This window comes from Mchenga conophoros, linkage group LG15, assembly GCF_057382185.1.
Source record: "Mchenga conophoros isolate Kocher_MC1m ecotype Shallow Benthic linkage group LG15, M_conophoros_male_GT1.1, whole genome shotgun sequence".
Lineage (NCBI taxonomy): Eukaryota > Metazoa > Chordata > Actinopteri > Cichliformes > Cichlidae > Mchenga > Mchenga conophoros.
Window position 1 is genome coordinate 959,995 of NC_140540.1, and position 16,830 is coordinate 976,824.

Here is a 16,830-nt window from a genome sequence, read left to right on the forward strand (position 1 = left end):
CCCAGGCCCATCAGACCGGGGCCCAGTGCAGTAGCGCCCCCCGGCTCCACAGAGCCCTGGACAGTCCACCCAACCCCACCACAGAGAAAACTGCACCCACCCCACCAACCACACATCTTCCAGACTACATAAGACGGTAAACGCCCAGGCTGAGATCTTCCTCCACCTCTCCTGTATCTCCCCCTCCTGCAGAGAGTTCCTGAGAGAAACATTTAAAGGACTTAAATGGGTGTTGATGCTGATGAAAGACATAAAACTGTCTGTGATGATAGATAAAACATGTTATTCACACCTGAAATGCAAAGCAGTGCAGATTAGAAGGTATTTGTAAAAACTAGCAGGCAAAACAACTGGTAAAGACATTAACCTTGTATATAAAATGTATAGAAGTCCATTACTGTATATAGTAACTGTTAAGTCTAATATACCCTAGTAAGCTATAGTACTTTTTCCTTTGGGAACCATCTGTGCAGTTCTGTTGAAGAAAGATGTTGAATCTATTTAATTATTCTTGAAAAATAATTTATTTCTGTGCATTTTTTTTTTCACATTGCATCAAATTAAAGTTGATTACATCGATTAAGCATCATGAGGTGGAGGGTGGTTCCCTTTTTTTTTTTTTTTGCTGGGAGTTTGCAAACCTATTAGTTAAGTTGCTTAATATTTCTGCTAAGTTCTCTTTAAAACACCAGAATAAGGACGATGTAGTAGGTTTAAGTTTATTAGATTGATCAGTGTTGCTGAACTATGAAATATTTTGGGTGCAGTGTATTTTTTGCATACAGGTATAACAGAATAGCTTTAGTGTTTTGTTTTGTTTTTTTAAACTTGAGTATGAACTTATACAAAAGCAAGATATTTAAAAAAAAAAACAGTTTTATTGATTAAAATCACACTATATCAGATTCATATCGGTATCGGCCGATATCCAAATTTATGATATCGGTATCGGACATAAAAAAGTGGTATCGTGCCATCTCTAATTGGAACTAATGAATTTTTCCAAAATGTAAACTCCAGATCATGAAAATCATCAAGTTCCTTGAAGTCTATAATGTTTGGTCAAAGCACAGATGTCCACATAAAAATAAAAAATAAAATACTGAAAATAGTATATTACTATTTATTATTATAGTACACAGTATGTATGCAAGTTATTATTGTTCATTTTCAGTCTTATTTTATATGAAAACTTTTAATTAAATGCAGATTGTCTGAAATGATGCTTAATGTTTATCAGTGGAAGAGTAAAATGTAACTTTAATTTGAAAGAACACATGCATGCTCCATTTGTCGTTCTTCTTATTAAAAGTCTTGCTATGTTTTCTTATTACTGTTTATATATTTGACACTAACAGCTTTCTCTTAAAAGCTTCAAATAAATGCAAAAGTCCCACTAAAAAATGTAAACATGTGTCTATGTCGCCATCTGCTGGGCAAACATGAAAAAATCATTTTGTTCATTTTTAACAGCCTGCCACTTCCTGATGGGTTTTCGCGGGAGTTTCTCAGGGGGGCGGAGTCACGTGGTAACACGAGGCCCGCATTGGACAGTTGCACGTTTACCCGCCGACTATGTAAAGCGGTGCGTGCCGAATTGACCAATCGCGTGTCACGCTGAGCTCGCGGGCGGCACGTAGTGGCGCGAAAACCCTTCAGTTGTGCGGCTTGACTGGAGCGGAGCACTCGGAGCGGAAGGCTGTGCGGCATTTTACCGACTTTTCAGTAACAATAACAAAGCGCGCATAATGGCAACCGACGTGGGAGATGACCGGGAGATGAGGGAGGCTCAGAGGGACTACCTGGACTTTCTGGACGACGACGTAAGTCTGTTTTTTTAAATTCGCTTAAAGTCTTTGTTTGGAGCTCAGATGACAAACCATGCGGTCACAACAAAAGAGCTGTAATTTTGTATATTACAGAAAAAAATAATGCTGCTGTCAGATTGCAGATATTAGGTATAAAAAGTGTGCTTTCAGAGTTGATGTTTTTCAGTCATGCTCGTAATTTTAGTCGCTAAGCGACGTCATCAAACGTGTGCCCGTTTCTTCTGTGCATACCTGCAGCAAGACCAGGGCATCTATCAGAGCAAAGTCCGGGACATGATCAGCGAGAATAAGGCTCGGCTCATCGTCAACATCAACGACCTGAGGAGACGCAACGAGGCCCGAGCTGCAAAGTAAGACAGGAAAACTGGCTGATGCCGCACACGAAGCTGTGCTGGGCCGCACACGCAGGACTGCTTGACCCCCCCATGCTTACCTTATTGCTTAAGATACTTACACAAACCTACTGCTCCGATACAGAGAGCAGTGTTACTGAGTTATTACCACGAAAAGGTTTTGAAATGTCCAAAATGACGTCATAGTTGATGGCAATTGGCCTCCCTACAACATTGTGAGGTCCCTACAAAGTGTTATGTTGAATGGTTCCATTAATCTTTACTGTTTTTTAAAAAATAAATATTTAGACGGAAACGCATGCTCAGTTTTTCTCTTCCTGCTTAGGCTTACTTAGAAACTCGACAGGTTTCAAACTCACACAGACTGTATGTAAAGATGGCTGTAGCCATCACCCAGGCTCAGACTGAGCTTCACTTATCTTGTTTTGAAACTTGTTATAAGGAGCGAAGGCTGAATCTGGCTGGAAAAACTGAGGGATGCTCAGAGACTGGTGACCTCTTAGACACACATCCAGGTTAATTCAGCCTTTGATGGGACCATGATTTACAAAATGATCATGATTTTGTGCTCAGTATAACTTGAAACAAGCAGCAGGGAAGTGTATACTGAAGTCAAAGTGCTGTTTGCCATACAGTTCAATACTAAGAAACTTTATTTCTGAGACCTGAAGGATCAACGCCCCCTACTGGCCAGCAGAAAGAATACAGGTTTAACGCAGCTTTACTTTGTCCAAAACCAGACTTGATTCATACACATTCTTCTTCCTGTTGTCGAACCTTTGAGCTCGACTCCTGTTTCCATACTGAGTAAGTAAAAAAAAAAATCTGTGTGAAGCTGCACTTTGGGTGGAAAACTCGACTTGTGTTTCTCAGGATGTCATAGCCCTTGAAAACACGCGAAAAGCCTTGATAATAAAATCCATGGTTTGACTTTGCAGACTGATGAACAATGCCTTTGAAGAGCTGCTGGCCTTCCAGCGGGCCCTGAAGGACCTGGTGGCCTCTGTTGACGGCACCTACGCTAAGCAGTACGAGGAGTTCTTCATCGGCCTGGAGGGGAGCTTTGGATCCAAGCATGTCTCCCCCCGAACGCTCACCTCCCGACTGCTGGGCAGCATGGTTTGTGTGGAGGGCATCATTACAAAGTGTGAGTATATTGTCTTTATTTATTCGTGTAATCTTTAAGTGTTACAAAGTCTGTATCAAAGTGTGTGGAATGCCAATGCCTCCTGTTTGCTTCGTCCCTGTAGGTTCCCTCGTCCGTCCCAAAGTAGTGCGCAGCGTTCACTACTGTCCAGCCACTAAGAAGACGATGGAGAGGAAGTACACGGACCTGACCTCCCTGGATGCCTTCCCCTCCAGTGCCATTTACCCCACCAAGGTAAATGCGCCTCATTCTCTGTAGACTTGGGTGTGACTGCTGTCTTTATACTTACGCATTTATCTTGTGTCCTGTTTGACTCGAAATAGGACGAAGAGAACAATCCTCTGGAGACGGAGTTTGGGCTGTCCATCTACAAGGACCACCAAACCATCACAGTGCAGGAGATGCCTGAGAAAGCTCCTGCTGGCCAACTTCCGCGCTCTGTGGACATCATTTTGGACAACGACCTGGTGGATGCAGTCAAACCAGGAGACCGGGTGCAGGTGGTTGGGACGTACCGCTGTCTGCCTGGCAAGAAGGGAGGATTCACCTCTGGCACGTTCAGGTCAGCTGGAATAAAATGCTAACTGGGGTTTAACGGGTTTACCTCACTTGCCTACCATTTGTCTTCTAACTAAAGATGGACCGATCCGATATTACGTGTCGGTCCAATACTGACCTAAGTGACTGGATCAGATATCGGAGAGAAATAAAAAATGTAATCCGATCCATTAAATATCAAACAAGCACCTCACAAAACTTGCAACGCGCCGTAACTCGGCTCATAACCGTAGCACGTCGCAGCAGTATGCATCATGTGATAGAGCGGCTGTGGCGTGCGAGACCTGTCGGTGGTCTGGTTGAGCATTTGGAGCTTCGCTACCAAACCGGCATTTCATCTCCGAGCAAGTGATCCCAGAGAGAAGTAAAGCAAGTGTGTAAGTTCATCTCTGAATGTTTGTAAAGCATTCGCATGTTAAGCTTAACAAGCGATATATGGAGCGACTGCCTCTCTCCCTCTCCTGCTGCTACTTCAATCATGAAACTGATCAATGATCAGCTGATCGTCTCTCTTGTTTGTTTTTGACCCACTTTGCACCAGAAAGAGGAAACCAGCAGCTGAACAACAGCAGCATGTTTAAGCTTGATCAGCTGCTGTTAGAATTTATTTAATATTACTTTCTACTCCAGGATCTTTTTCTACGTAGCTGACGTAACTGTGCAGGGGCGGATCTAGCAAAGTTTAGCCAGGGGGGCCGATAGGGCATGAACAGGGAAAAGGGGGCACAAAGACATACTTTTCTTTCTTATTCTCATTTAAAATGTCGAGCTTTTAATAAATAATTATCTGACACCCAAAGTTTTAATCTGATGTAAAATGTATAAAGTCCATTATTGTATATAGTAACTATTAAGTCTAATATACTCTAGTAAGCTATAGTACTTTTTCCTTTGGGAACCATCTGTGCAGTTCTGTTGAAGAAAGATGTTGAATCTATTTAATTATTCTTGAAAAATAATTTAATTCTGTGCATTTTTTTTCACACTGCGTCAAATTAAAGTTGATTACATCGATTAAGCATCATGAGGTGGAGGGTGAGGGGTGGTTCCCTTTTTTCTTTTTTGCTGGGAGTTTGCAGCCCTATTAGTTAGGTGGCTTAATATTTCTGCTAAGTTCTCTTTAAAACACCAGAATAGGAGGATGTTGCAGGTTTGAGTTTATCAGATTGATCAGTGTTGCTGAACTATGAAATGTTTTGGGTGCAGTGTATTTTTTGCATACAGTATAACAGAATAGCTTTAGTGTTTTGTTTTTTTAAACTTGAGTATGAACTTATACAAAATGCAGCAAGATATTAAAAAACAGTTTTATTGATTAAAAACACACTATATCGGATTCATATCGGTATCGGCAGATATCCAAATTTATGATATCGGACATAAAAAAGTGGTATCGTGCCATCTCTGCTTCTAACCCCTCCCTTCTCTTTAACTCAAAGGACCATCATGATTGCCTGCCACATCAAACAAATGACCAAGGAGGTGTCGCCGTGCTTTACTGCTGACGACGTGGCCAAAATCAGGAACTTCAGTCAGACTCGTTCCAAAGTGAGTCATCTCGCTGCCTTCTCACACGTGGAGGCGTAATCCTAAATGTGAAACTAAACCCTTTAAATCTTCGTCCTTTGTAGGATGTGTTCGATCAGCTCGCTCGTTCCTTGGCTCCCAGTATCCACGGCCACGAGTACATCAAGAAGGCCATCCTCTGCATGTTGCTGGGAGGCGTGGAGAAGGTCCTCGAGAACGGCTCGCGAATCAGAGGAGACATCAACATCCTGCTCATCGGTATGAGGGCGTCGTCCTAGCTCTTGGAGTTGTAGCTGTCGAGTGTGGAAGAGTGAGAGCGTTGCTTTAAGTCAGGACTCACTTTCATGGTGACTCAGATTGTTCTAAATTTCTGGCTACAAGCTTTACATTCATGGACACAAGGCAGAGGTAAACCTCACGAATGCAGCACTGAACAATAAAATGTGTTTGTGCCATAAATCAGTATCTGTGAGAGAGACACCAGTGAAAAGGGACCTACACTTGTTCCTTGTGCTGCACCACAGGGAACGGCTACCTGAACGACTGTGCTGACAAGCTCAAGGACTCACACGTGGACATGATGGTGGTTCAGTTCTGATGGGGGGGTTAATGGTGTGTTCGTGTTTCCCAGGCGACCCATCGGTGGCCAAATCCCAGCTCCTGCGTTACGTTCTCCACACAGCACCCCGAGCTATACCCACGACTGGACGAGGTTCATCTGGTGTGGGTCTGACCGCCGCCGTCACCACGGACCAGGAGACGGGTAACGAATGTCCCCCGAATTTGTTTAGCCTAAACAAGTGAAGGACGTGATCGTCTGTTCAAACGTCGGCATTCAAGTGTTACACACCTGCTGTAAGTGCATTTCTTCCTGCTCAATACCAACATTTGTCCTCCGCCAGGCGAGCGTCGTCTAGAGGCTGGGGCCATGGTGCTGGCTGACCGCGGCGTGGTGTGCATCGACGAGTTCGACAAGATGTCCGACATGGACCGCACAGCCATCCATGAGGTGATGGAGCAGGGCCGCGTCACAATCGCCAAGGCCGGTATCCACGCCCGTCTCAATGCCCGCTGCTCCGTACTGGCTGCTGCCAACCCCGTCTACGGCCGAGTGCGTGACCACACCCACATCTGTCTCTGCCTGCTAGTTGATTTTGGACGAGACCTTTAAAGAAAACTCTGCTTGTCCCTTTCTGCAGTACGATCAGTATAAAACCCCCATGGACAACATCGGCCTCCAGGATTCGCTGCTGTCGCGTTTTGACCTCCTCTTCATCATGCTGGATCAGATGGACCCCGAGCAGGATCGCGAGATCTCGGACCACGTGCTCAGGATGCACCGCTACCGTGACCCCCGCGAACAGGAGGGAGCCGGTACGTCACTCGTAATAGGACGGCGAGATGAGACCGTTTTTGTCCGATTATTAAAACAACAAACGCGTTGTGTGTTTCAGCCATGGCTTTGGGCGGGACCGTAGACGTCCTGGCGACAGACGATCCAGACGCTGCGGTCGAGGAGCACGAGGAGCTGCAGATCTACGAGAAGCACAACAACCTGCTGCACGGAAGCAAGAGGAAGAGGTCTGAGAGCACAAGCGTGCCTTTGTCTCCTGTGTTGATAACGTGCGACTGCAACAGAATAGAAACGTTTGCTTTGTTTCAGGGATAAAATTGTGAGTAAGGAGTTCATGAGGAAGTACATCCACATCGCCAAGGCTGTGACTCCTGTGCTCACAGAGGAGGCGGCCAATCACATCGCAGAGGAGTACTCGAGGCTGAGGAGTCAGGAACAGCTGGGCGCCGATCTGGCCAGGGTGAGCGTGAGCCGACAAATCTCATGTGACGTAGTAAAACCTGATGGTTTCCCAGACTGAAATGTTCACGGGAGTCCTGAAGTTTGAGAAAGTGGAGGCAGCTTGTTTGCACATCTGAAATGTTCCGGGTTGCTTGAGAAGCTGCTGTTTGTGTTCTGGTTAAACCCACTGAGATGCAGATGTGCCCTGATGTGTCAGGACCCGAGTGCTAATCCTCATTCCTCTCCACAGACCTCTCCGGTGACGGCCCGGACTCTGGAGACTCTGATCCGTCTGTCCACGGCACACGCCAAGGCCCGCATGAGCAAAGCCGTGGAGCTGCAGGACTCGGAGGTCGCAGTGGAGCTCGTCCAGTTTGCCTACTTTAAAAAGGTCGGCGTTGTTTCTGCGTCCTGAGCTGAGAGGTCGAGGACCTCTGCCGTTCAAATTTATTCATATTGTTTTTTTCTCTCTACAGGTTTTGGAGAAGGAGAAGAAACGTTCACGACAGGAGCACGACTCTGATTCGGAGGAGGAGGAGGAGATGCCCACGCAGCGTTCACAGCGAGCTGTGAGGAAGAGGTAGTGACACATGAACCCAGCCCCCCATGTGATAAACAGCTTTTTTTTTTTTTTAAATGGTGCCTTTGCTTCAGCACTGATGCTTTGTGTCCTGCAGGGGGCGACGTGGCTCTCAGGGCAGTGAGCCCTACAGTCCGTACGACTTCAGTGAAGACCAGGAAGTCCCTGAGAGTGAGCATCATGTGTTGTCACGCCACAGTGTAGTCGGTCGCCTCTTTGGTGCTACAGACCAAATGAACTTTCACATCATCCATAATAAAGTTGCCAACATTACTGTCAGTACTAGTATGTTCCTGTTCACTGCACTGAGCTAGAAAAGCAGGTTTAATATACTTTTTTTAAAAATTTGACTCTTATAAAATAGCAAATTTGGCTCATTTATATTTACATTACATTTTAAAAAGGCAAAGTCAGTATCGCTGCCGTGTAATAAAACAATATCATTATGAATTTGCATCACTGTAGGGAAGTCTTTGAGCGTGTAGTTCTGCATGGTTCAGGTTTAAGCAGGCTTCATGTTAGGTTCTGCATCAGGTCTCACTTTGGTGTTTGTTCTTCAGTTCAGGCCGGCACCCCGAAACCAGCCAAGCCCAGAGAGGACGAGCCCATGGATGCCTCGCTGCAGGCTGGAGATGCTGAGCTGTCTGCAGAGAGGTGTGTGTGTGCGTGCGTGCGCGTGTGTGCGTGTGTGCGTGCGTGCGCGTGTGTGCGTGCGCCTTTATTTTGAAATGTCACGGCTTCTTTCCTGTCTTTCCTCCCCCAGGCTGAAGGAGTTCAAGTCGTCGCTGTTCGCCGTGTTCCAGTCTGCTCACGCTCAGTCGGTGAAGATGAGCGCGCTGATGGACGACATCAACAAGGAGCGTCAGAATACGTTTGCAGAGGCCGAGGTGCGTGGCGCTTTGGCCCGCATGCAGGATGACAACCAAGTCATGGTGGCTGATGACATCATCTTCCTCATTTGAGACAGAAATAAAATTACTTGGACTTTTAAGAAGCCGTGGATCATAGCGCCCCCCGGCGTTCATCGGACACGTCATCTGTCGCCTCATCGCGTTTGCTTTGGTTTCAGCAGCTCGGCTCTGCAAACTGGGATGAAGATAAAGTCGTATTACTTCCTGCACTTGTTTCAGTTCAGTGGTGGAAACGTTGCCTTAGAGCGTCTTTGGTCACTGCTCCCGGCGCTCTAAGGTTTTTACCTGCGTTTGTCTCTTCTGGGCTTGTATATAGTTGACACGTGTTGTTAAATAACTGTTGTGAAATATAAAAAAATAATAAAATGTCATTGGTGTGAAAAAAGGCTCTTGATTTAAGACTGAAAGCGCCGTACCTGTGCACACACGTGGGGGAAGTGGCTGCATGTGTGGTGCTGGTAATCTCTCCTGCAGGTACACAAGTGTTTACAAGAAGCATTTTAAAATCCCCGATCAATCCACACCTCGGTGTGTGTGGGTGGCAGCTCCCACGGTCGACACAGACCTCAGAACTGTTTAGGAAGTCGGCGTTCAACCTCACCCTTCTCACTTTTTCATTCTGGTTATGTGCTGGTGTCAGTTTCTCAGGTTTGCCAAAGGTCAGATGTGGCAGCGCCTCACAATCACTGCTCTGAGAATAAACTGAACTGCGGCTGCGATCGTGCTGAAGATAAGAGTGTGAACTCGACCTGCCTCAGCAACAGCGTTTCGTTTCTCTGCCACCATCCAGGACGCGGGGCCTTGAGGTCTGAACTCCTACGCCCGATTCAGCCCGTGACGTGTCAGTCGCCGTCGTTCCTCGCAGCTGCAGCCACAGTTCGATCGTAACAAATATTATTTTAAATGGGGCGATTATTCAGTACCGGGTTTGGCATCTTATATTGTCCTGGTCTACTCTGAGTATTTCCACACAGAAAATAAAAGTACAGGTGAAATGAAACTGTAAAGCTAATCGGAGCATGTTTGGTGTGCAGACCACAGGCTGCAAAGAGCAGATTTGGGTGCTGTTTGCAAAAACCCCAAAGATCGAAGCAGAGAAATCTTTATTAACACGAATATGGTGTTAATGTTTCTTCTTTGTAGTTTGAGAAAAAGGAAACGTGTGCAGCATTTTGTATGAGCACATTTCTTACTCCTGTGTGAAATATCGTGTTTGGGACGTTGTCTGCACGACACAGATGTGTGACCGTGTTTTACACACAGCTGCAGACGCTCGCCGTTTTACCTCTGACCTTATCTCCTCGTACATCGCGCTTTGGATCAAACCTCCATACGACCTGTCGCCCAGTTTTTGTGTAATTTGGCGAAGCTCAGCTTCTTCCTTCCTCAAGAACGGCTTCGTGCGAGCCTCCACCCCACTGAGAGCATTTCTGAGCAGCTGAAGGATGTTTTGCTGGTGTCTCTCCTGTTAAGGACGTGACTTTAGGATACTTCTCATTTCTACAAGGACTGGATTAAACATAAAATCAGCCAATGAGAAAAGAGTTTTTTGAAAGACCTTCAGAAATAGAAAATATAAATACATTAGGGCTGAAGACTTTGTTTTACAGTACTGTAAATGACTTTGCAGTGTCATTCTTATAAATCTGATATCAAATCATTTATATATAAACTTTACGTGTATCAGCTTTGTGGTTATGGTAAACCCAGCGCCTCATTTCACATAAAAAGCGTGGGATTCATTAGTTGACCTCATTGACGTGTTTTCAGTTTCCATTGCACGAGTCCATCAGCGGCTCAGCGCTGCTCTGTAATTCCCTTTAACTCACTTCTTTTACCCTAGCTTTCAGAGCCATACTTGTGAAAGAAGCCATATCAATAAATAATCTTGAACTTGGGAATAATTATGCTGTTTGACTGTTACATAACCCGCCATAACTGAGAAATACATTTGGCTGCTGTGTCTGAGTAAGGAAGTGATGCTTGTTCAAAGAACATAACAATACAAAAAGAAATAATCTGTTCATCCTAAATCCACTGAGACTTGAATCAGGTCTTTTATGGTGAGTGTGAGGCTGTTAACACTGTGGCACTCGTTTGTTTCAACCTGATTTACACCAACTCCCATGTAAATGGGAGCGCGTGCTTCCCTTTAACTCCCCGCTCTGTGGTTACATTATTAAAATAGAACATTTTAAAATTGTTTGTTTATATGGAAAAACGGCTACACTCGCCGACTGCACCATAAAGTGAACAGCCTGGCCATAACTTCACTTCAGTTGATATCTCTCTAAAACACTGTGTTTGGGACACTCAGGCTTTGGTTCATTTTTAAAGGTTTGAAACATTAGAGAACTCAGCTTGGCTTTAATTGAAAAGTTTGACACAATGGGATAATAATTAAGTTGTTATTTTTTTCATAGTGTGTCAGTTGAGAAAGCAAGTGTCCGTCTGGTGTGTCCGCTGTAAATATAAGCTAGTTAGCTTTGTTTAGCTTAGCTTGGCTTGACTGGAAATGGGAAAGTCCTCAAGTTAATCCAGCTAAAGAAGTTTACAGCACATTAAAACACACAGCCTACCTCAACATGGACTGTTTATACTTAATGTACAAATGAAACAATCAGAATGTCAGTTTTGGCAGATTTGAACTGCCATAGCTTGCCATAGCTTTATGCTAGGCTATGGTAAGCTAACTATTCCTCTTTAATTAATGAATATCAAGTAGTATCAAAAACTCTCAACAATTCTTAAATTGGTACGACAGCCAATAAATGGACTTTATAGATATGGCGTTCCTGGGCCTGCGCTCTCCTGGAGATCTTGGTTTTGGGATCTGCGGGAGCCGCTCGCCTACTTTGGGGCCACTGCACCGAGGCCTCCAGTTACCACGCAGACCACTGCTGCCTTCACCCTCAGTCCTTCTCCAGCTTCTCGTGTTCATTCTTCCCGATGTTGCTATCAGTTGGTGTTGCTACATCTATCACTAGAGCTGTTTGTCCGTCTGTATCTGGAAGTCCAACGGGATCTTAGCTCGGCCATTCTCAGTCAGAAAGAAACTTCTTTATTTAAAAATGAAGTTTTTTAAAACCCATGTTTGATTGTTGAGTTTCTATAGTACTGTTGGTTTGCCTGATTTTAGATGGCTTTGTGCTTTTACCTGAGCTATCTGGGCCAAACTGGGGCTTCTAAAAGCACTTTACATGAAAGCTAAAGAGCTTGGAAAGAAAGCTTCTTCGGTGTTCTTCAGAAACCATTTCTCCTAACTTCACTATATATGTTACACAAGGAGAGAAGATGTTATCACATGGCTTGCATTTAAGAAGTATGTTGATTCATTACCAGAAGCTGTGTCAGCATTTCCTTGACCTACATTGTTTAGAGTGAGTTTGTGCGTAGGTGTAGTTACTAGCGTACCATTTTCTATGTTTCAGAAAAAACAGAAAAAGTTGATGCAGTTCAGCTTAATTTGTTTGTTCCTGTTTGTTTCTTAAAGGGATAAAAGTTACAACTTGATGTGAGTCGAGATAATCAGAGCTCTGCGGATGTACACACACACACACACACACACACACACACACACACACACACACACACACACACACACACACACACACACAGTAATTGTCACTATTTCACTTTGCTTTTTGATAAACTAAATTCCTTGCAACTGCATTTGAACACCTGTATCACATTTTACACCTTGAATTTGACTTTCACATCAATCCCTGCTAATTTTGTTTGTTGCTGAACATTTCCCCCGATGAAACTGTGAAGCAGATTATAATTTTCCCAACAACTTCAAAACGACGGAGGGGTGCAGGACAGCTTCCACACCTTTGTCTGACACCTTCTGAAACATTGAACGTTTGTGCAGGGCAATTATACTTTTTGTAGCAGGTCAAAATGGGGTCAAATGAAAAAAAAAACCCCAAAGACCTTAAGAGTTTTGAAGATTTCATAGTAAATATGCTACATGATACAATCACACATAACACGCACAGTTAGTCGGCACGGAAACAAAACTCTTTTCGAATATCAGCCGCGTTTCTTCAGAATCGGTGACAGTCAGAGCGGAAATGCATCTCACATGTTGCCAGCACACCAACTCAGTGTGCCGGCGTATAACCGCTGCTCGACTGCAGACGTTACAGGATACCACAGGAGGGCTTCACAGTTACGCTGGGCTTTGAGGCAACACAGTCATGCTGCTGGTGAGTCGAGCTGCTTTATCCTTAACTTTTATCGGTGATTATTAAATTAGAGCCACTTTTAGACAATGTAATGTAAAAAAGTAGCACATTTGATTTCTGAACACTTATTTCATGACGCTGTCCCAAAATCAGGATGCCGACATTTTCCCTAATCTGTAACGCACGGCAGTGATTAAAAACAAAATGCCTTTTGGATTTATTCACTGATTATCCAGCCAACTAGGAACTGGCAGCAGTCGTAAAGTTCTATTTTCTTTGCTCACATGTGTTCTAGCTGATGAAGCACTTTGACACGCTGTGGCCTGCGCGCTCTTGTCTTGCTTAGGTGTTGAGAGCTTTGCTGGTCCTGAGTTTGGCTCCCCTGCTGCACGGCGCCAGGAAAAGCCAGTCGGTCTCAGCAAAGCTGGGGCCCAGAGCTGGACTGAAGGGCAACAGTGTGAGGTTGGTTATAGATCCTTCAGTGCTGCCGCACTTCACCGCAAAATCTCCCTCAAGCATCGCCAACATGTCTCTGTCACCGTGGACGTACATGTAAGACCCTGCTGTTATTCATCTATGTTTCACTGGGCCATGTTAATCTTTAGGTTACAGTGTTTTTTCTCTGACCCATCCGTCCGCAGTGACTCGTCCGTGGACTCTCGTTTGCCCAAGCATATCTCAAACGCCCAGTGCCTCACCACTGGCTGTCTGAGTCCACAGGGGGGAGGGGAGGATAGAGGCCTGGAGGCTAAACCCATCAAGTACGAAGTTCTGGTCCTCCACAGGTGAGCTGCTGTGGAAAATACTCGCTTTGCACTTGGTTTTGTTTTCATCAGAACAGCTAGAATTGCTCTTGTGTTCAGTTTCAGTTCATTTGCAGACAGCCCTGATAATAGAAAGAATCCAGATTGAAGCTCGTTGAGCACAAAGTACATAAAGAGACAACAGCCACAGAAATGTAGGAGCTCAGTGCAGGGATACAGTTTTCACCATCATCATCGGTGAAAGCTGTTCTACCAACGGAGCGCAGTCACAGACAAACACGGCGCTGGCGCTTGTTGGACATTTCTCTCCGTACTTCACGTCCTGATATGACTGCGCAGGTCTCAAACAGGAAGAAGCAGCAGGTCTTTCCACTTAACCTAGAAAACAGGAGCCGCTGGGTGTTTCCATGCCGATGCCGACTGACCACATTTTCTTCCTCACAATTTCTTTCTTAATATTTTAAACTTTTTAAAATCATCAGCTAAATTCAAAAACTGTAGATACGTTACAAAGTGTATCCAATGTTTTTCAATTAGTGTGCGGTGATCACTCGGACTTTAGTTTTCAAAGAAAGGACTCGTTTTGTTTCAAATGTTATTCGTTTGTTGTTCAATAAATTCTGTGGTTAGTTTGTTTGTCACAATGTGATGCGCAACATTTAGCTTTGAGGGGTTTTTTCTCTCCAAAACTTTGTCATGAGTGGCATTAAAAATATTTTTTTACTATTTAGTACTAAACGTTACTTTTAAAAAATACTTTACATTACAGTATTTACAATATTTAATAATTTATACTACTACTACTACTACTAATAAATTAATACCCTGTCATTAGCCCTTTGGTATTTTTCCTTTACTTTTACTAAGTTTACTTTTTAATTAAACTATTTTTAAAACTATTTTTTAGTATTTTAATACACTTTGTGTGGATATGAACTGAAATATAAATCATTTTGAATCTAGTCTTCAAAGAAATCCCAAAGAGCTGCTTGTGTTGATCTGGACGTCGCGTTTTCAGTCGGACGTTTCGTCGCTCATCCAACTTCCTCAGAACAGAATCCACATTTTGGGATTTCCTTGCCTGGATAAGCATCAACACGTCTTTAAAGATTGTTTTCTCACACGTTTGTCACTCGGACCTCTTCCCAAACATCAGCGAATGAATGTGGGCGTCTGGTAGCTGAATAATGTTGAGGGTTTTTTGTTTGTTTTTTTAAAGTTTTGTATTTAGATCAACTATATTCCTCAATTTTCCAAAAGATCCATCAAATGAGTCTGCAGTCACCAGGTATCACTGTTTGATAAACACAGTTTTAGAGGGTCCACGAGTGGGCGACGTGGATTCTTCAGCCTAATCTGTAACGTTGTGATCAGGGCCGTCCCATTTTGTGCTTTTGTCATCAAATATAGCTCCATATCACCCGGGCTGTTTGGCACTGTTGTCATGCTGCAGAACCAATCAGATCCATCCTTTGTGGCAATCTGTGATAAAAACACAAACATCCTGAAAAACCGCAGTGCAGGTTGTGTACAGTAATGTGTTAGTTAGCAGGTCAAAGGCATTTCTATAGAAGCAGAACCACAGTATACATACAGATGTACGTTCTGGTTTTTCACTGTTGTTTCCCATATAAACCACATTCAAGACAAAACAAAGATGTTTAGAAAGTCGTTGCATAGCTTGCAGCCTTTGCAAAATACGTGTAACTGAATTAAACTGAGAGCCTTCATTTCATTTATCTCCCCCACATTATATAAAGCCCCTTCAAACACAGTGCTCTCGAAGGGGCTGTAACCTTTCAGTTATATATTTACAACTCTTTCCTGCATCACCACAGGGTCCTCAAACCGTCTAAGAAAAAAGGGAGGAAGGCGAGGAAGCAGTACATCTTCACACTGGGGACAGAGGTGATCACAGCTGGCTGTACCTGTGTGAGGCCCACTGTCATACCTCAGGGGTAGGAAGGCGACGACTTGTGATGAACGCATTTCTTTCAGCACGCTGTTTTTACCCTGTACTAACCTGCATTCTGCAAGTTTGCTTTAAGTTATAACAGGTTCAGATATGAAAGTAAAATGTGTAACATGAAAGAGTCATTTTTGACCTGTGTGATGTTTTAGTGCTTGCGTTTCCCCGTCTTAGCTGTTAGCAGTAGGGCTTGCTTTGTGACTCTGATAGCTTTAAACAGCTGCAAAGTGTGTGTCTGCCCCCTTGTGGTCGCGAGGGCTTTATTGTAACTTTAATCAGAGATGGTAGACGAAAGAATGTGAGCCTTGAATTGTTGTTGACATTATTTGTACATGATAAATAATATTAATTTTGTGGATATGTGTCTTTTTTATATTTGTTCCTATTTTATTCCTAATTCGGTATTTTGCTTTTTACATTTTATACGAACTATTTTCATTTCATTGTAAACATTATAATTCATAATTAAAAATGTGTATCTTTAACATCTGAATCAGCTGTGACACAAATAATAAACTCAGGTCAAATTATCTTTATGTTAATAAATGCATTTCACAGTATTTTTAATGACAGCATTATTTTTTGTTGGTTGCTCCTTTTTTTGTAAAATATTATAGACTCACATACATGTAACTTTCATTTTAAGCTAAATATTAATTGACTATAGTGGCACTCGATGTCCATCTGCAAGCTGCCTTGCAACCCACCTTCATCCCAGCTCATCCTTTCTGCAAGTAAGTGCTTATGCGATACCCCCAGCCCCTGGGAGACACCTTTGACTGCTTTTTCCCTTGTAGGTAGCAGCTTATCTCTGCCTGCCCCAAACTATGATGTAGTTTTAGTCATAATTTAAGCACCTAAACTCATTTAGGGTCAGTCTATTTTTTGCCAGCTGAAGATTATCGAATACTAAATCTGAAGTTGATTCAGTCGACTAAAATATAAATACATAAAAGTTTGTGTTTTTACCGAGAGTTGCTCTACACGTTTTACAAAGTGTCTTATTTTCTTTGACATCAGTTTCGAGATGTGTCCACTCTTTGCTTTCTCCTTGGCATCGACATTTTTTATGCTTTTTCAGGAGAAACATAGAGCATGAGCGCTAGTTGTACTTCCACCTCCGTTTCCTAGGGACTGAATGGTGTGCGTGGTAAACTTTGCTACACGAGGAGCTTACTTCTGATTGGATCACTTCCAAACTCCTCCC

At 43.6% G+C, this 16,830-nt stretch overlaps 2 protein-coding genes across 2 annotated transcripts; both read left to right on the forward strand.

Annotated features, from left to right (window-relative positions):
* Nucleotides 1–1,616: 1,616 nt before the first annotated feature.
* On the forward strand, nucleotides 1,617–9,085 carry mcm3 (minichromosome maintenance complex component 3). The gene is made up of 17 exons (XM_085247466.1): nucleotides 1,617–1,823; nucleotides 2,067–2,179; nucleotides 3,121–3,329; nucleotides 3,433–3,563; nucleotides 3,653–3,891; nucleotides 5,327–5,435; nucleotides 5,519–5,672; nucleotides 6,046–6,177; nucleotides 6,317–6,525; nucleotides 6,614–6,788; nucleotides 6,869–6,995; nucleotides 7,078–7,228; nucleotides 7,460–7,600; nucleotides 7,686–7,789; nucleotides 7,887–7,960; nucleotides 8,350–8,443; nucleotides 8,553–9,085. Exons 1-17 carry the CDS (start codon nucleotides 1,749–1,751, stop codon nucleotides 8,749–8,751), a joined length of 2,436 nt encoding a protein of 811 aa, XP_085103592.1. The 5' UTR covers nucleotides 1,617–1,748; the 3' UTR covers nucleotides 8,752–9,085.
* A 1,926-nt stretch (nucleotides 9,086–11,011) lies between these two features.
* On the forward strand, nucleotides 11,012–16,116 carry il17a/f3 (interleukin 17a/f3). Its single transcript, XM_085246753.1, has 4 exons — nucleotides 11,012–12,911; nucleotides 13,237–13,442; nucleotides 13,532–13,675; nucleotides 15,493–16,116. Exons 1-4 carry the CDS (start codon nucleotides 12,903–12,905, stop codon nucleotides 15,614–15,616), a joined length of 483 nt encoding a protein of 160 aa, XP_085102879.1. The 5' UTR covers nucleotides 11,012–12,902; the 3' UTR covers nucleotides 15,617–16,116.
* The last annotated feature ends 714 nt before the right edge of the window (nucleotides 16,117–16,830 follow it).